The 20,513-nt window shown below is 39.8% G+C and overlaps 1 protein-coding gene across 1 annotated transcript in view; it reads left to right on the top strand.

Annotated features, from left to right (window-relative positions):
• Positions 1-20,513, top strand: part of MANBA (mannosidase beta) — a gene marked incomplete at its 5' end in the record, with an annotated part of 112,958 nt that overhangs the window by 82,884 nt on the left and 9,561 nt on the right. The window contains one exon of the mRNA XM_082653302.1: positions 14,164-14,308. Within this exon, the coding sequence (XP_082509428.1) occupies positions 14,164-14,308 (145 nt within the window). The remainder of the gene's footprint in view (positions 1-14,163; positions 14,309-20,513) is intronic.

Here is a 20,513-nt window from a genome sequence, read left to right as displayed (position 1 = left end):
TGAGTGAAATTGCTGAGCTATATGATAAATTTTTTTTGTTTTTTTTTTTTTGCGGTACGCAGGCCTCTCACTGCTGTGGCCTCTCCCGTTGCGGAGCACAGGCTCCGGACGCGCAGGCTCAGCGGCCGTAGCTCACGGGCCGCTCCGCAGCATGTGGGATCTTCCCAGACGGGCACGAACCCGTGTCCCCTGCATCAGCAGGCGGACTCTCAACCACTGCGCCACCAGGGAAGCCCTATATGATAAATTTATGTTTAACTTTTAAAGAAAATATTGACCTGAATCTTGGATAGTATTTTTATCTTAATGTTTACAATTTATATTTTTTTTCAGACATGACCAATTTATTGAGAAAATTCAAATTTCAGTTTGGCGAAGTATAACCAGGGGCAGAGTTTGGGATAATCATTTCATTGGCGGCAACTACATTTTCTAGAGCTAATTGGCCATGGGGTAGTATCTGAAGGATAGAAAACAAAACTTGAAAAAATAATTTTTCATTGGTGGCAACTACATTTTCTAGAGCTAATTGGCCATGGGGTAGTATCTGAAGGAAAGAAAACAAAACTTAAAAAAATAATTTAAATTATTGGGTGGGTGATAAACATACATATTTACAGAGGAAACCAAACACAAACAACCAGCTTACACAACTGAGGCGTGAGAAATGCTGTTGCTAGTAGAAACCCTTTATTCCATTTAGTTTGACAGACATTAAACACCTGATTTGTTCCAGACAGTGGGCTAGCTGCCAGGGTTGAGGTGGAAGCACAAAAATCACCAAGACGTCATCCCTGTCCTTAAGAAGTTTACAACAGCACATGTAAAAAGGAGGGCTACTGGTGAAATGCCAAAAAACTGCTCAAAAAACCTGGAGGGAGGAGAGTTTACCTTTACGTCTCAGTAGAGGTTGAGGTCGGGACCCTCTTAAATTAGGTGGTGTGGGTGAGGCCGGGGGTAGCATGCCACCGAGTAAAGAAAACTCTGGTGTCTAAGCATGTCTTGGCAACAGGAAATAGTCTAGTTCCTCCACAGCCTTCAGTGTGTGAGAGGGGAAGGGATATTCAAAGGTATTTAGTTTTATTTGAATCCCTCTCATCATTAGAACACTATAAGAGGTTGACAAGGAAGTGAAAAATGATTAAAAAAACCCACACATCCAAGTTTGAAGAGGCACGGACATAGACGGGAAATACCATTTCATAGTTTTAGTGTAAACTCAACTGCTTGTGTATATCCATTTAGTAGCTTAAGTAAAACCATCAAAAGGGGAAAAAACTCCACTGGCAGCACCACGGTTCATCATGGCAGAACATGGTCTCTCCTGTTAGACTATAAAGCTAGCTTTGGCTACTGCCAATGGTGGATGTAAGGGCACAATGGAAATTAAGTTCACTTTTAGTTTACAAACTAAAGTCTGTAAACATTTCCACCTTAACTGCACGTAGATGACAAAGAAGGCTTGAAAGAGAGAATTTGGGGAGAGAGATGAAGTCTTTGTAGGCTAACTGAACTAAAAATGACTTGGGATGCTGTATCTCCTATTTAAAAAATACAGGATGAGCAAGTCTGAATAATAGTTTGCTATGTGTATAACATACACCTCAAAAAAGAATTCTAACACAACATACTACTAAGCAAACATCACAGTTTCTGCTTTTGCAATTTACACAAATTGCCTGAATTTTAATACTTTAGGGAACCTTTACAAACACAACATACAACAAATTGTAATATTATGCATCACCCTTAACTTCAGAAAGTTTGGCTTGTATTATTTTATCTCAAAGGAAAACTAATGTTTATAATGTCATTTCCTGTGGAATTAATTCATCACCCATTTTAAAAACTAATGTTTAGAAAAGAAGCTTCCCTGTAAGGTAAATTGGAATGCAAACACCTGCCAGGCTTTGATGAAATAAAAATAAACAACTTATATGACCAGCACCTCATAAAACCAAAATCTCCTTTTGAAGTACAAAGTTCAATTCTTCTTGCCCTCTTAGTAAATGCTAACCCTCCCCGATCTAGGAACTGTTCTGGTTTGTTACGTCGTCACATACATACAGTATTTTTTAACATTAAGAAATTCTTGACATGGTACCATAAATAAATAGGTAGTTTTTAAAACCAAAGTGACTCAGAGTACTAGAACAGATATAATAGCACACTAAAATGGTTTAAAAGTAAAATTAAAAAAAAAAACCTATCATGGTCTTATTAATTCAAATTAAAAATCAAAGATGAAGTATCATTTCAGACCCATATACATCAAGATGCCAGTTCTTATAAAAATGTACTTTAGTTGTAAATGCTAGATATGTAAAAATAAAACAAAAATTTTTAATAGATAGGGAAACCAGTAACTTTTGCCATTAATATTTAAGTTCTTTTAATGTTTTTAATATTAGAGTTGGGGAAAATTCATTAAAGTTAAATGAAATTAATATTAAATTATTTTTATATTTTTATTATATTTCATGAACCTGTGAATACACACACATTAAGACTATTTGAGAACCACTGCTTATTTGTGTGATATTTTTGCTAAACTTGTTTCAAGTTCTGAGAGAGAAGGTAAGAGCCTATTCCCAATCATATGATCTGCAGTAATGTGTTAAACATCACATTTTAATTTTTGCATCTTAGCCTCTGAGAATGTACCAGTTTTTATACAAACTCACGCTCACTCTCATCAGTTTTCTCCTGTATGAAAACACAAAACCCTGGATGGAAGTTGAAACAGAAAACTGTCAGCTAAAAGACTCTTTTTTTGGAAGGTGATAAACTGATGAGAATTTAAAATTTTCAACTATAATATTATCAATTCAGGAAGTTTTTCCTATGTAATATGTAATTTATAAACTTACCTCACAGAATACAAGTTTAAGGATTCTGTTGATATCTGTTCCTTTTAAAGTGTTGCAGTTCATCCTTATTAGTTTTTTGTAGCCAATATTCTATAAAAGTGTCTCAGTTTTGATACATGAAATAGGATGATCCTTATTTGCACACACGTGTGCATGTGTGAACCTTTTCAGCTGTTGTTTTTCCTGCTGGCTTTTCTCCTCCCGGCTGCTCGTTTTATTACCGTTACTTTTTTTTTTTTTTTTTTTTGCGGTACGTGGGCCTCTCACTGTTGTGGCCTCTCCCGTTGCGGAACACAGGCTCCGGACGCGCAGGCTCAGCGGCCAATGGCTCACGGGCCCAGCCGCTCCGCGGCATGTGGGATCTTCCCGGACCGGGGCACGAACCCGCGTTCCCTGCATCGGCAGGCAGACTCTCAACCACTGCGCCACCAGGGAAGCCCTACCATTACTTTATTCTACTTCCCCAAACCGCATTCAAAGAACTAACAGAAATAATTGTTCTTTCTGAACTCATGAGCATCAGAGGTACACAGTCAGGAGCTGGTGTAGAAGTGGGATTATTTATTGGCGGTTTTTGTTGGTGACGGCTTTTGTCTGATCCTTTAAGCATGAGCGTCCTATCAGGCATTGGCTGGGAATTGGACTTGTCCTTGTTGATTCTACCTTGGGACTTCTTGATATACTAGATGGGATCTGAGATGAAAGAAATCAGAATTATGATTTCTTTTGTTGTTTGTTTTCCGTGTTGGACTTTCCTGACTGAGTACAGACAGGAAATGTTAGGGTAACAAGTTTTCTTCCCCTTACTACTTTGATATTAGAACAATCATCTTTCACCTGTGTATAAGAAGTAAAACCTTTCTTTGGTCCATTTTCTCTGTTCCCACTCCCAGCCCCTGATCTTGTTCTCATAATCTGTCATACTGTTCTGAAGAACTTGCCTGTGTGCCACTTTTTAAGACATTCTGTTAAGCAATTTATTTTGTGTGCAACTTTCAGAAAAATCTTGGCAGAGAAAGCTGTGCAGTAAGTTTCTTTACATTTAGATCCTTCCCTAGCTTCTCTTACAACCACAAAGGTATCACTTAGGCTCTTACCTCTTTAATTCTTCTAATATTCCAAAATAATCTTGCCCCACCTTTCATTCTCCTACTTTAACCTGTTGTATTGTATTCCAAATAACCTACATACCTAGGCACGCTCTTTTTTTTTTTTTTTTTACTTCTTTATTGGAGTATAATTGCTTTACAATGGTGTGTTAGTTTCTGCTTTATAACAAAGTGAATCAGTTATACATATACATATGTTCCCATATCTCTTCCCTCTTGCGTCTCCCTCCCTCCCACCCTCCCTATCCCACCCCTCCAGGCGGTCACAAAGCACCGAGCTGATCTCCCTGTGCTATATGGCTGCTTCCCACTAGCTATCTACCTTACGTTTGGTAGTGTATATCCTCTCGCTTTGTCACAGCTTACCCTTCCCCCTCCCCATATCCTCAAGTCCATTCTCTAGTAGGTCTGTAGGCACAGTCTCTTCAGCTGTGTCACAAAGACCTCGCTGCTTAGTTTGAGGACTGTCTACACTAACAAATCTGTTGCCAGCGTCCTAGAGAGGAAGCTGGGCTACGGACAGTCGTTACTAACCCCTTAGCTTATAGCCCCCTCTAGTGCTTTCATTTATTCTTCACATATTTGTTGAGCATGTAATGAGGGCTAGAAGTTTGGGATGTCCTTGAGAGACTCAGAGTCTTTAGGGATCCATTTTATCTACCCATGTTGCAAGTTACTTGATCATAAGAACTAAGAAAAAAAAAGCAGGCTCTGCTGTAGGCTCAGGTGTTGATGACACCTGCTACCCTGGAACAGTGTCTTGTTTGGTAAACAGCACTGAGATGTGATGGGGATCCAGGCCATGCTGAGCTTGTAAGTTGGGGGTAGGGTGGGTAAAGGAGGGGAATGAAGGTAAGATTAGTAACATCGTATATTATACACTAGTGTATTATGTTTATATGCTTCACGTAATTTAACAGTCAAACAGACAATTAGCATTCTTTGCGTGTCTACTCAGACACCCGGCCCTGGGGCAGGAAGGTGCCTTGTATACCTTCTCATGTAATCTAACATCTCTAGACATCTCTGTTACGGTTTCCATTTTAGACATGAGGAAACAGAGGCTCAGAAAGGTTAAGTATTTTTCTCAAGTTCTCAGGGCAATGAACGGAGCAGGTTTCTGCTTTTAAAACTATAATATTAAATCTCTTCGCAATTGAGATAAGGGAAATTCTATAACTACTGAGGTGGTTGGTTGAATTATAACATCCATTTTTAACAGTTAAGTAAAGAAGACTTCAGAAATTTGGCACAATAGAGAATATGAACAAAGCCAAAAGTTAATTCTTCGAAAAGATCAACAAAATTGAAAAACATTTAGCTAGCTTGGCCAAGAAAATAAGAGAGGAGACTCAATTTACTAAATCAGGAATGAAAGAGGGAACATTACTATTGACCTTACAGAAATAAAAAGGGTGATAAGGGAATACTGTAAACAATTCTGTGACAAGTGATATATCCTAAATGAAATGGACAAATTCCTAGAAAGACACAAACTATGAAACCTGACTCAAGAAGAAATAGACAATATGAATAGGCCTTTAACAACTAAAGAGATTGAGTTAGTAATTCAAAAACTTCCCTCAAAGATGGCTTCACTAGTGAATTCTAAAAAACATTTAAGGAAGAATTAACACAACCCTTCACAAACTCTTCAAAAAAATAGAAGAGGTAAAATCACTTCTTAACTCATTCTGTGAAGGCATTGTTATCCTGATACTAAAACTGGACAAAGACATATCAAGAAAAGTACACTACAGACCAATATCCCTTATGAATATAGACAGAAGGAAGTCTTCAGTGAAATAATAATCCAAATCCAGCAGCATATAAAAAGGTTTATATTATCACAGTCAAGTGGGATTTGTCTCAGGAATGCAGGGCTGGTTCAACATATGAATGTCAATCAATGTAATACACCATATTAATAGAATAAAGGAAAAACAACTACATGATAATCTCAATAGATGAAGAAAAATCACTAGCCCAAATCCAACACCCTTTCATGATAAGAAAATTCAACAAACTAGGAATAGAAAGGAGCTTCCTTGACCTGAAAAAGAGCATCTGTGAAGAACCCATAGCTAATATGATATTTAATAGTGAAAGAAAGAGAGTTTTCCCCCTAAGATCAGGAACAAGACAAGGATGCCTGCTCTTGTCACTTCTATTCAGCATTGTACTGGAGATTCTAGTCAGCACAATTAGGCAAGAAAATGAAATAAAAGGCATCCAGATTGGAAAGAAAGAAGTAAAACGATATCTGCTGATGAATGATCTTATATATAGAAAACCATAAAAAATCTACCTAGAAACCTATTAGAACTAAGAATTTAGCAACTTTGCTAAAGTCCTATTGATATAGGATCAATATACAAATATCAGTTGTATTTTAAGCAATAAAAAGTTTGAAAATGAACTTAAGTGAACAATAATATCAGAAAGTATATAATACTTTGGAACATATTTAAACTAAAGAGACATAAGACTTGCACACTGAAAACTACAAAACATTACTGATGGAAATTAAGGAAATGGAAAGACATTCTGTGTTCATGGATTGGAAGACTTAATATTGTGTCAGATCGCAGGTAGCAGAACTCCCCAAATTGATCTACAGATTCAACACAGCTCCTATCAAAATTCCTACTACCATCTTTGGAGAAATGGGCAAAGTGATCCTAAAATTTATATAGAAATGCAAGGCACTAAGAATAGTCAAAACAATCTTGAAAAAGAAGAACAAGTTTAAAACACTTCCTGCTTTTAAAACTTACTACAAAGCTATAGTAATCAAGGCAGTGTGGTACTGGCATAAGGACAGACATACAGATTGATTAAAAAGACTTGAGAGTCCAGAAATAAACACATACATCTATGGTCAATTGATTTTCTACAAGGGTGCCAAGACAGTAAAATGGAGAAAGAATAGTGTTTTGAACAAATCGTGCTAGAATAACTGAATGTACACATGTCGGAGAATGAATTTGGACCTCTACCTCACACCGTATACAAAAATTAAAATGGATTAAAGATCCAAATGTATGAAACTCTTAGAAGAAAACATAGGTGTAAATCTTTGTGAAGTTTGATTAGGTAACAGTTTCTTAGACATGACACCAAAGCACAAGCAACCGAAGAAAAAAATAAATTGGACTTCCTCAAAATTAAAAACTTTTGTGTGTCAAAGGACACTATCACAAAAGTGAAAAGATAACCCACAGGATGGGAGAAAAAATTTGCGAGTCATATGTCTAATAAGGATCTAATGTCCAGAATATATTAAGAACGCTTACAACTCAATAATGAAGACAACCTAATTTACAAATGGGCAAAAGATTTGAAGAGACATTTCTCCAAAGAAAATGACCAATAGGTACATGAAAAGATGCACATTATTAGTCACTAGGGAAATGCAAATCAAAACCACATGAGATACCACTCATGTCCACTAGGATATCTAGAATTAAAAAAAAAAAAGAAAATAACAAGTATTGGTAAGTGTATTGGTCAGGATTCTCCAGAGAAGCAGAACCAATATGATATAGGTAGACATATAAAAGAGGAAAGTTGTTATAGGAATTGGCTGAAATGATTACAGAGGCCGAGAAATCCTACAGTCTGCCATCTGCAAGAAGGAGAACCAGGAAAGCCGGTGGTATAATTCAGTTTGAGTCTTGAGGCCTGAGAACTGAGGGGCCATTGGTGTAAGTCCCAGAGTTCCAGGGCCCAAGAACCAGGAGCTCCAGTGTCGGAGGGTAAAAGAAGCTGTGTCCCAGCTCAAGAAGAGAGAGAGAATTCACCCTTCCTCCCCTTTTGTTTGATTCAGGCCATCAACCAACTTGATGATGCTCACACACTGGTGAGGACGGACCTTCTTTACTCAGTCTATTGAATCACCAAAAACATCCCCACAGACACACCCAGAAATAGTGTTTACCAGCCGTGTAGGCATCCCTTAACCCAGTCAAGTTCACACATAAAGTTAACCGTCACAGTAAGGATGTGGAGAAGTTAGAAACCTCAGATGTTGCTGGTGGGAATGTAAAATGGTACAGCTACTGTGGAAAAGTTTGTCAGTTTCTTAAAAAGTTAAACAGTTACCATAGGACACAGAAATTCTACTCTTAGGTATATAGCCAAGAAAATTGAAAACATGTTCACACAAAAAGTTGTGTATAAATGTTCATAATAGCCAAAAAGTTAAAACAATCCAAATGTTTATCAGCCAATAAGTGGATAAACAAAATGTGGCATATCTATACAATGAAATGTATTCAGCAGAATAAAAAGGTTTGAAATACTGGTACATAATACAACATGGGTGAACCTTGAAAACTTTAGGCTAACTGAAGGAAGCCAGTCACAAAAGGCTATACATTGTATTATTCCACTTATGTGAAATGTCCAGACTAGGCAAATCCGTAGAGACAATGTAGATGAGTGGCTTCCAGAAGCAGAGGAGAGAGAAGAATGAGCAGGGACAGACGAACCAGTTCAGATTTTAGAGGGTGATGATGAAAACATTCTGGAATGAGGTAGTGGTGAGAGTTGCACAACCTGTGACTACACTAAAAACCAGTGAATTATAAATTGTAAAGGAGTGAATTGTGTAGTATGAATTATATCCAGTTAAAAAATGGCTTTATTGGAAGGTTCTTATTGTCAGGATAATTTTAAGTAAATAAAGTATATAAATACCATCGTATCAGGAGAACTTATCACATGGCTTCTCCTAGTTCCAAGGGTAGAGGGTGTGGTTCTGAGCATGTAGCCCAGCTACAACTCTTATCACTCTGGAGGAAGGGGAGAATGGGTGTTTGTAGACAGCAACCTTCATCACAGTGGCAGAGCTAGAATTGGAACCTAGGTCTTGGTGTCCTGGTCCAATTTCTTTTTCCCATACCATGTTTCTCTAAGGGGACTGATTTCATAAGTGTAATCAAGCAAGCTGCTGAAAACAGGCATATTTTGGAACTAAAATTAGATTTGTCTGCTAACAGTGGGACTGAGTAACCTAGGAAATGACTAAGCATTTATCCTTCTCATATAGAAAGATTGCTTTCTTTAGGAAAAGATGCATGAATCTATAAATACAGGTACAGTTTTTAAAGGGAAAGAGGCAGTTGCAGAGATTTTTTTTTCCCCAGGGAAGTAGGACTGTACATTTTCCCTTTAAGATGGATAGTGGGCTTCTGCATTTTTATGAACAGAGGTGTCACTCCTTAGCCCTAACTAGCACCCACTGGTTTGGATAAACCTAGATCCATGTTATAGGCGTGGCACCATCTGCCTGTGGAGGGTACTGCGTGGTGCACGTGCCAGAACCCGGAGCACTGAAGAGCCTTGGTTATCACTTTCACACTAAATTCAGGTGTGATAGGCTACTAGCTAGAGCTTGCCTAGTGCTCTTTTCCTTTCATTCCTAGCAAGGCTTAGGAGTCCTGCTTGCCTTAAAAAATTTTTTAAGTTTAAAAGGATTGCTAATGTTTACCTGTTAAACCAGAAAAGGCAAATTACAGCTAGGAGGGCTTCCCTGGTGGCGCAGTGCTTGAGAATCCGCCTGCCGATGCAGGGGACGCGGGTTCATGCCCCGGTCCGGGAGGATCCCACATGCCGCGGAGCGGCTAGGCCCGTGAGCCATGGCCGCTGAGCCTGTGCATCTGGAGCCTGTGCTCTGCAACAGGAGAGGCCACAGCAGTGAGAGGCCCACGTACCACAAAAAAAAAAAAAAAATTACAGCTGGGAAATTGTTAGAATAGATATACAGAAATAAATATTTTAAATATTTTTTGCAGGTAGTTCTGAGAATTGAAATAGTTCAGGGACTGAAAACTCAAATGTTTGTAGGGACCAGGCGGGTAATTTAAATGGATGAGAGTCTGAATATTGGGGATTGTGGCAAAATGGAGCATACAGGCCCTGACTTAAGACATTAAACGACAACAAGAAGAAACAAAAAGCACCCGCTCTGTGCCAATTAAAACCTGCGTGGGGCTGAGTTCTGCCTGGAGGCTAGCAGTTTATGGCAACCTCTTGACTGGAACCTAATATAGGAACATGCAACAAGGACTTTAAAATGTGTCATATATTATTATCAAAAGAGACAACAGAAGAGGCAAAGAAATTAATTTGGACATAAAATGTTCTTTGCTCTTGTATTTAAAGAAAAAATCTGCAAACCATTCAAATGCTGAAAAATTATTGGAGAATGATTCATCAAACTATGGTATAACTGTGGAACCATTTAGAGCACAGAGATATATAGAAAATGCCAGGGCATCACATGGAAATGTACACATGTGAAAATTAAGTCAGAGTACAGAAAATTAAGTCAGAATACAAAATTATAAACGTATATGAGTTACAGTATATGTTAACAAAGATCAGGCAGGAATTTGGAGCGTTGTAAAAAATTTGCCACTCATCAGACGTTTTCCCCCTGAAAAGAAGCTTAAATTCACCGTGAAGAAAATGCAGGTCACCTCTACCAAGCCCATCAGTAAAATATCTAATTGTCCTTTGGATTAGATCCAACTGAGCACAAGCATGACTGTTTCAATAGATATGGCTTTGTCCTAGAAGTTTTTGTTTTTGCCTGAAAGAGATGACTTAATTTCCTACTCTGGTATACACTGGTGTTTTGTTCCCCACCTCAAAATTACGATTTGTACTTTTCTCCTATTCACCCTGTTTTATAAATCTGGATCCAAGGAAACAGGTTCCAGTCCCAAACTTCTTGAGTGACGCCCCTCCCTCCATTCTACTTGTGGGTCCACGCTGAACCAAGTCCCATAGCAGAATATTGCAGGTCCTTTGGCTTCCTTGGTGTATCAGGAATGGCCCAGGCTTTGGAGATACTTCAGATCCTGGAAGTTCCAGAATTGTTGGCCGACACCCAAAGTGGAGTGTCCATGGTGGTCGCCATTTGATGCCCGTGCTTGGCCTGTCAGGGCTGGGCTAGCACCTCTGGAGTGTCTGGTGATCAGAATACCTCTCCCCGTGTGTTCCTTATTGGTGTGATGAGGGCTTCCTCATCCTCTCCTCCTGTGATCCCTTTACACACCGTCCATAAAGACTTCGCCGATTTTTCAGGAATCTCAGGATGAGAACAGAGACTTCTTGTTGTTCAGTGCCTCGGGTGTGTGTGCTGCAGGGTAGGGACTGTGGCTGGCTTGATTTTGTGCCCATGGGCCAATTTTAGCTTGGTTGGTGGGGACGTTATTTGGGGGCTGAGGTGATTTAAATAAGTTCAGATATTATCAAATTTTAAAAACAAATACAAAGGTTACTTCCCATGCTGATGTGAGGTTAAATCTCTAATGGGCATGCGTTGATAATTGGTGCTACCCTCAGATCTGTTTCTACTAAGATTTCAATTGGCTGCTTTATGTTCACTGAACTTTCTAGAAATCGCTCCACAACACTGATTTTGTACAATAACTCGACAAACATGTGAACGCTTAATCAAGGGACTTGATTTCTCTATGCCTAGGTATCCAGGCCTAGAAGTTGATAAATCTCTTTCTTCTTTAGTTCAGACGAGATTGGTATTTTTAGAAGGAACTTGATTAGAGATCCTGAGTCTAATTGTTACTCACCCGGGTCCTTGGACTCTTAATCCATAGAAATTGATAAGAGGCCAGAGGAGAATTTCAGGCAAGACTTTATCAGGACTCGTGCTGCAGCATGAGGGAGCGAAAACAAGTAACAGGTGCCGTTGGTTCCCTGGCTCCTTAAAGGGGGTGAGGCTGGAGGTGGACTGCTGGCTTGGCTGGGAGGTGTAGTTTAGGTGGTCTGCGCGCCCCTTGGTGGTGCTGCGTGCAGGAATCACGCGCAGTACCCTGCTTTTGCTGCTGACTCCTCAGAAATGGCAGTTGGTTTGTGGCCTTTTTGTATCTTATTGTTCATAATTTGCTCCCACTGTGCGTGTGTGCAGTTGGTTTTAGTCCTGTATAGTTTCTTTGCGTTCTGTTGCTTGAGGAGACGTTTGTCCAGGTGCAAGCACTCTGGTAAGGGGTCCCAGGTCCCAGCCTATCTCATAACTGCAGATTAACTTGACTGTTAAAGATCATAGATCTTAGGCCTATTTTTCGTATTTCACTCCTTGACTTAGTGCTAGACTAATATATTCAGAGAGTATCCTGTGGTCATTTTGAGCTTGGCACCCTTGCCACTCTGTTCGTGAGATTCTTACTTTCTTTAGAGTGTTATCTGCCTGTTACTACGGCTGTGCTCCCAGTGGTCTGGTTCCTGAATGGAAAGGGCATTTCTTTACCTGCTCACAGCTAACATCATCTCTTGCCTAGAAGATTATAATAGATTTCTAAATGGTCTCCCCGAATGCCCTCTAGTCCCCTGACTCCTTTCAGTGGTCAGAGGCGCCTGTTGCAAATGCAAGTCTGGTCACTTCACCCTTTAGCTTAAAAGCTTCCTGTGACTTCCAGTTGCCTTTAGGATACATCCCAAACCTTCCCAGGTCTGGCCTCTGCATCCCCACCAGCCTTGCTGCCATTGCTCCCGGCTTTCTGAGTTCAGGCTGCCTTGGCCTTCTTTCAGTTCTTTGCTGTGCATTCTCCTTTCACCACATGTGTCCTCTCTGGCTGCAGTGTTCTGCCCTCTCTCTTTTTCTCTTTCCTGTACTTTGAGGTCAATCTCCCTCCTCAGCTAGACCCATTTTCCCTCCTATCCAGGCTCCTAACATCACACACCTCTCTTTCTTAGCCCTCATTACTGTTTAAAGTTTCCATATATTTGTGTGATTCTTTGGTTAAGGCCTGTCTTCTACACAAGCCAATATGCTCCACAAGGGTGGGCTGTCTCTTTTTTGCTGGGGGTGGGGCTTACCATTACCAGCATGCAACACACACTGTAAGTGTTTATTAAATTTTTATTGAACGGCCGTGATTTCTTCTAGCTTTGCCCTTCTGGAGTTTGACAGCTGTGCCTCATGTAAGTTGTAACTTCATCTGCGACTTCCTCACTAGCCAGCTCTCCTCGATCTAAAGGTCTCGCTTCATTGGAGCTTTTCTAGTGTTTTAGGAAGGCATCTGAACTTGGTCTTCTAGAGGCCATATATGCATCCCTCTTTTTCCTCCTCTGTGAAAATCCAGACCCTACTCTAAGGCTGTCCTTTCCTCTGACTGGGGAATCCTTGCAGCTCTGACTGCCTCTCCAGGTTCTCCTTGGTAATTAAGTAATTAAGGGTCTTGCATGAAGTTTTTTCATGCCTCTTAAATAAGAACTAAATTTACTTGTCTCTTTGTTGCAGTTTACCATCTGTTCTGCTATAACGAAGGAATTGCATTCATAAGAAGTTTTACATTATCAAAAGGCATCATATAAAAAACAATTGCTTGACTAGAAGAAACGGGTTAGGGATTTGACAATATCAGAGTCATAATATAGTTCTTTTTCTATAGAATTTTTTTCTAATAAACTATTTTCTTAATAGCCACGAAAGTGTTAGTAAAACCCATCACTGCCCAAAACTTAGTGTTTGACTGCATATAGCATTTGCTCTGGAATCACAGTCTTTGTTTTCCATCATTGCCTCCACTGTCATTGGCAAAGAACCTTTTACACCATCCTGTTTCCACGATTACCTGATTACCCATTGTTAAGCCCAATACCAAGCTTCTCCCCAAACCCAGCTGCTATAGACAACAGCTTCTCATATTAAGGGATTGGTTCCAGATCTAGTATAATGATGGTATATATAATGGTAGTGAAATTCCCAAATTTATTCAAGCCTATAATTTTCTCAGATCTAGACAGCCTACCTCAAGCAAAAACACCTGTGTTTTTTTAAATCTTGCAATGGACTGAGCTTCTTTTTTTGAATAACCGTTTTTTTAAGGTTGAAGTGTAGTTGATTTACAATGTTGTAAGTTTCTGGTGTACAGCAACATGATTCAGTTATACATATATATATATTCTTTCTCATATTTTCCATTATGGTTTATTACAAGATAGAGAATATAGTTCCCTGTGCTATACAGTAGGGCCTTGTTGTTTATTCTATATATAGTAGTTTGCATCTGCTAGTCCCAAACTCCCAGTTCAACCCGCCCCCTGCCCCTTGGCAACCACAAGTCTGTTCTCTATATCTGTGAGTCTGTTTCTGTTTTGCAGATAAGTTCATTTGAAAAACACCTGTGTTGTAATGTTTTCCCCTGAATCAGGTGATGCAGGCCCAGTGTGTCAAAACAGAAACTGAATTCTACCGCCGCAGTCGCAGCGAGATAGTGCATGGAGAAGGGCACACCATGGGGGCGCTTTATTGGCAGTTGAATGACATCTGGCAGGCTCCTTCCTGGTCTTCTCTAGGTAAGTGTTTCAGTGTTCTTTGTGGGAGTGAGAGAAAGCCATACCTGTGGGGAGAGGCACTGAGAGAGCACAGAGCTGGAAGGGTCAGATGAACCCAAGCAGGACTCCAGGGAGAGGAGGCTGTCCAGCCGCTGGCCTCGGAGCTGCGGCCTCCTCTCCCACCTTCACAGTCTTTCCAGGAGCCTTAGAGGCAACCTCACTACGAGTTCTGAGCTGTGCAGTCGCAAAAGCAGGCGAAGGAAGGGAAAGATTCATGCATGAAGATCTCAGCCATGTGTCTTCTGATTGTTGCTTAGAATTTTGAATTTACTTAAGAGGACTTTCCAGGGCAAAAGGAGATTGACATAAGCACCCCTTCTTCTGTTTAGGAGAATCCAACCACAGGAAAGTTTGGCCCAGCTGAGTGTTAAAATGTCCCTTTCCTGACTCCCCTTCAAGTCTGTCAGGTCATCTTTCTTTTGCCCTGTTGATCTCTTGGGGGAAAGGGAATTGAGTGAGAAATCCACGTAAGAAGGGTTATCAGGTGACCCTGTCTGTTCAACGAGGAACAGGTGAGATGGCTGACATGGTACTTGCAGTTTGAATTATTTCATCTATTTTGGTGCATTAAAAAGAATTAAGGCGTAATAATGAATGTTGGCCTTCACTAAGAGGTGATTTGAAGCCAAGTTCAGTTAATGATATGAACAAAAGTTTGGGGTCAAAAATGAGGCAAGGCCGTAAAGTAAGGAGGCCATTTTGCTGGGTGAGGCTCTTAACCAAGCTGAGAATGCAGATCACAGAGTTCCTTCCCCACGTGCTTTGAATCAGTGCTCATCACCTCTGCAGGGAACGGCAGTCTTGATCAGGTTTTCCTGATCAAACTCTTTATCTACACCAACCAGAGAAAAGAGTATTTAATGAGAGTCAGGGGGTAGACGCTAGGGGAATAGCCTTTCTGGGACGCTTAAACCGGAGAAAGAGATGTTGTTCAGAGACACTTGGAGCCTGACCCTGCTTCCTGTCTGCGGATGCGGCGGTGGTCTTCTGAAGCTGAGCTCGGTTCAAGAAATGGGAGAGCCCAGGCTTTGTAACTCTTCCCGTAAATGACCCTACGTTCTTCGGAAAGGAGTTCAGAGTATGATGGCAGCGTAAGAATTTGTCTGCCTTCTAAACTCTGGGAGGACAGTGCATTCGAGGAGAGGGTCACCACCTCCTGGGGGTGTCACCGTTTAGGAACTAAGGTATGTATCACTGAGACCTTTTGCTCCAACTGCTGTTCTCTTGAATGTCTTTTGTTTGTGGCCTTGATTGCTGCAACCACGCATTTGAAGTCTTTCTCCTGTAATGGATGCCACACGTGAGAGTGCGTAAGTTATCTCAGGTCCAAGCCATTTTCCATTTATCAGAAAACTTTCCAAATATAAGTTCTAGTTCATTTCATAGATCTAATTGGAAAGGCCTCTCCACCCTTCCCCTCTCATTGTTATTTATTTATTTTTGTTTTTGCGGTACGCGGGCCTCTCACTGTTGCGGCCTCTCCCGTTGCGGAGCACAGGCTCCGGACGCGCAGGCTCAGCGGCCATGGCTCATGGGCCCAGCCGCTCTGCAGCATGTGGGATCTTCCCGGACCCAGGCACGAACCCGCGTGCCCTGCATCGGCAGGCGGACTCTCAACCACTGCGCCACCGGGGAAGCCCTCTCATTGTTATTTTTAAGGGGAAATACTAAGAGTTGGAATTGAAGTGCTGGAGAGTTGAACTTTTGCAAAACCTAAAGAAGTTAGTTCTAGCTGAACCTCAAAACCGTGTTCCTTCATCTCAACAGCTTGCACGGGTGAATTCTAGAAGTGCTCCCCCATTCTCTCTTCCCCTCTCTCCCACCCGCTTTCCCTCATCTTACTCTCTCACCCCCTGCTCTCTCTCTCTCTCCCTCTCACTGCATACCTTTCTCTGAAGCTGTCTGGTGATGCAGTGTTTTGTGGAGAAGGATCTTCTTTCTGAAATAGAGGCATGTTGAAATGTTTTTTGGTTTGTGGGTTTAGCATACCAGAGATGCCAACAGGGCACCGGATTCTGCAGGTTCTTGATAGCTCCTAATTGTATTTGAGGAATTGTCATTAATCGTCATGTGTTTGGGTGTTCCCCCCCAGTCTGAATTTACCAGCCGTATTTGTGATTGTGGTTGCTTTGTTTCACTCAGAGGATTTTGTGCCTATGGGAAAAGGAGACTTTGAGTTCTAAGTAAGTTTATTTTTTTAAAAAAATGTTTAATTTAATTTATTATTTATCTATTTTTATTGAGGTATAGTTGATCTACAATATTAGTTTCAGGCGTACAATATAGTGATTCAAAATTTTATGGATTATACTCCATTGAAAGTTATTATAGAATATTGGCTATATTCCCTGTGCTCTACAGTATAGCCTTGTAGCTTATTTATTTTATACATAGTCCTTTGTACTTCTTAATCTGCTGTCCCTATGTTGCACTTTGCTCCTTCCCTCTCCCCACGAGTAACCAATAGTTCTCTATATCTGTGAGTCTGTTTCTGTTCTGTTATATTCATCCATTTGTTTCATTTTTTAGACTACACATATAAATGATAACATATAGAGTATTTGTCTTTCTCTGTCTGACTTATTTCACTAAGCATAATACCCCCCAAGTCCATCCATGTGTTGCAAATGGCAAAATTTCATACTTTTATGGGCAATTAATATTCCATTGCATATATATATATATAAATATATATATATACCACATCTTCTTTATCCATTCATCTGTTGATTGACACTTAGGTTGCTTCCACATCTTTGCTCTTGTAAATAATGCTGCAGTGAACATTGGGGTGCATGTATCTTTTCGAATTAGTGTTTTTATTTTCTTTGGATATATACCCAGGAGTGGAATTGCCAGGTCTTATAGTTCTATTTTTAGTTTTTTTTTTGAGGCACCTCCATCCTGTTTTCTATAGTGGCCGCATCAATTTACATTACCACCAACACTGTAGGAGGGTTCCCTTTTTCTCCACATCCTTGCCAACAGTTACTCTTTGTGGTCGTTTTGAATATAGTCATTCTGACAGATGTGAGGTGATACCTCATTGTGGTTTTGATTTGCATTCCTGATGATCAACAACATTGAGTATATTTTCATATGCCTGTTGGTCATCTGTATGTCTTATTTCGAAAAATGTCTATTCAGGTTTCCTCCCCTTTTTTTTTTTTTTTTTTTTTTTTGCGGTATGCAGGTCTCTCACTGTTGTGGCCTCTCCCATTGCAGAGCACAGGCTGCGGACACGCAGGCTCAGCGGCCATGGCTCACAGGCCCAGCCGCTTCGCGGCATGTGGGATCTTCCTGGACTGGGGCACGAACCCGTGTCTCCTGCATCGGCAGGTGGACTCTCAACCACTGTGCCACCAGGGAAGCCCTCCTCCCCATTTTTTGATTGGGTTGTTTGTTTTTTCTGTATTGAGTTGTATGAGCTGTTTATATATTTTTGTATATTAACCTCTTATCGGTCGTATCATTTGCAAATATTTTCTCCCAATCAGTAGGCTGTCTTTTCATTGTGTTTATGGTTTCTTTTGCTGTGCAGAAGCTTTTAAGATTAATTAGATCCATTTGTTTATTTTTGCTTTTGTTTCTTTTGCCTGAGGAGACAGAGCCAAAAAAATATTGCTACAATTTATGTCAGTATTTTGCCTATGTTTTCCTCTAGGAATTTTATGGTTTCTGGTCTTACATTTAGGTCCTTAATCCAGTTTGAGTTTATTTTTGTAACTGGTGTGAGAAAATGTTCTAATTTCATTCTTTTACATGTAGCTGTCCAGTTTTCCCAGTACCATTCATTGAAGAGTGTGTCTTTTCTCCACTGTATATTCTTGCCTCCTTTGTTGTGGAGTAATTGACCATAAGTGTGTGGGTTTATTTCTGGGCTCACTATTCTGTTCTATTGATATATGTGTCCGTTTTTGTGCCAGTACCATACTGTTTTGATGGCTAGCTTTGTAGTACAGTCTGAAGTCTGGGCGCATGATACCTATAGCACTATTCTTCTTTCTCAAGATTGTTTTCACTATTTGGGGTCTTTTGTGTTTCCATACAAATTTTAGAATTATTTGTTCTAGTTCTGTGAAATATGCCATTAGTATTTTGATATGGATTGCACTGAATCTGTAGATTGCCTTGAGTAGTATGGTCATTCTAACAATGTTAGTCCTGTCTATGAACACAGTATCTGTTTACATTTGTGTTGTCTCCAGTTTCTTTCATCAGTGTCTTATAGTTTTCCATGTACAGGTATTTTCCCTCCTTAGTTAGATTTATTCCTAGGTATTTTATTCTTTTTGATGTGATGGTAAATGGGATTGTATACTTAATTCCTCTCTTATAGTTTGTTGTTAGTGTATAGAAATGCAACAAATTTCTGTATATTAATTCTGTACCCTTTGACTTTACCAAATTCATTGATGAGTAATTTTGGTGCTGTCTTTAGGATTTTCTTTCTTTTTTTTTTTCATGTAATGCCTGAAACATTTATATTAACATATTTCCATACAAATAACCCAAAGAAAGTTTAGTAGTAGTTGTTTTTTTGTTTGTTTGTTTTTTTATACTGCAGGAGGATTTTCTAAGTATAGTATCATGTCATCTGCCAACAGTGACAGTTTTCCTTCTTCCTTTCCAGTTTGTATTCTTTTTATTTCATTTTTTTGGTCTGATTGCTGTGGTTACGACTTCCAATACTATGTTGAATAAAACTGGGAGAGTGGACATCTTTGTCTTGTTCCTGATCTTAGAGGAAGTGCTTTCAGTTTTTCACTGTTGAGTATGATGTGAGCTGTGGGCTTATCATATATGGCCTTTATTATGTTGAGGTATGTTCCCTCCATACCCATCCATTTATGGTAAAACATAAATGGATGTTGAATTTTGTCAAAAGCTATTTCTGCATTCATTGAGATGATCGTATGGTTTTTGCCTGGTTTTGGAATCAGATTGATGCTGGCCACATGGAATGAGTTCAGAAGCTTCCTTACTCTTCCATTTTCTGGAAAAGTTTGAGGAGGATTGGTATTAATTTTTCTTTGAAGGTTTAGTAGAATTTGTCAGTGAAGCCATCTGGTCCTGGACTTTTGTTTCTCGGGAGGTTTTTTTGTTAATTTTTTTAAAAAAATTATTTATTTTTGGCTGTGCACGGGCTTTCTCTAGTTGCGGCGAGTGGGAGCTACTTTTTGTTGAGGTGTGTAGGGTTCTCATTGCAGTGGCTTCTCTTGTGGAGCATGGGCTCTAGGTGCACGGGCTTCAGTAGTTGTGGCACGCGGGTTCAGTAGTTGTGGCTCACGAGCTCTAGGGCGCAGGCTCAGTAGTTGTGGCCCATGGGCTTAGTTGCTTCACGGCATGTGGATCTTCCTGGACCAGGGCTCGAACCTGTGTCCCCTGCTTTGGCAGGTGGATTCTTAACCACTGCACTACCAGGGAAGCCCTTTTGGGAGGTATTTGATTACTGATTCAGTCTCCTTACTAGTAATTGGTCTGAAATAAAAAACAAGATTTTTTATTTCTTCATGATTCAGTCTTGGAAGGTTATATGTTTCTAGGAATTTATCCATTTCTTCTAGCTTGTCCAATTTGTTGGTGTGTAGTTGTTCATGGTAGTCTTTTATGATTCTTTGTACTTCTTTGGTATTAGTTGTATTGTCTCTGGTTTCATTTTTTATTTTATTGATTTGAGCCCTCTCTCTTTCTTTTGTGGTAAGTCTGGCTAAAGTTTTTTCAGTTTTGTTTATCTTTTCAAAGAACCAGCTCTTGTTTTCAGTGATCTTTTTCTATTTTTTCTATGTCTCTATTTTGTTTATTTCTGCTCTGATCTTTATTATTTCTTTCCTTCTACCAACTTTGGGTTTTGTTTGCTGTTCTTTTTCTAAGTTCCTTTAGGTGTAGGGTTAGGTTGTTTATTTGCAATTTTTCTTGTTTTCTGAGGTAAGCATGTATCACTGTAATCTTTCCACTTAGAACTGCTTTTGCTGCCTCCAATAGATTTTTGGATCATTCTGTTTTTGTTTTCATTTGTTTCCAAGTATTTTTTGATTCTTCTTTGTCTTTGGTGACCCATTGGTGTTTAGCAAAATATTATTTAGCCTCCACATCTTTGTGTTTTTTGCAGTTCTTTTCTTGTGGTTGATTTCTAGTCTCATAGGGTTGTGGTTGGAAAAGGTGC

The sequence above is a fragment of the Grampus griseus genome, assembly GCF_964374135.1.
Source record: "Grampus griseus genome assembly, chromosome: 4".
Classification (NCBI taxonomy): domain Eukaryota; kingdom Metazoa; phylum Chordata; class Mammalia; order Artiodactyla; family Delphinidae; genus Grampus; species Grampus griseus.
This window is presented reverse-complemented; position numbering and strand designations above follow the sequence as displayed.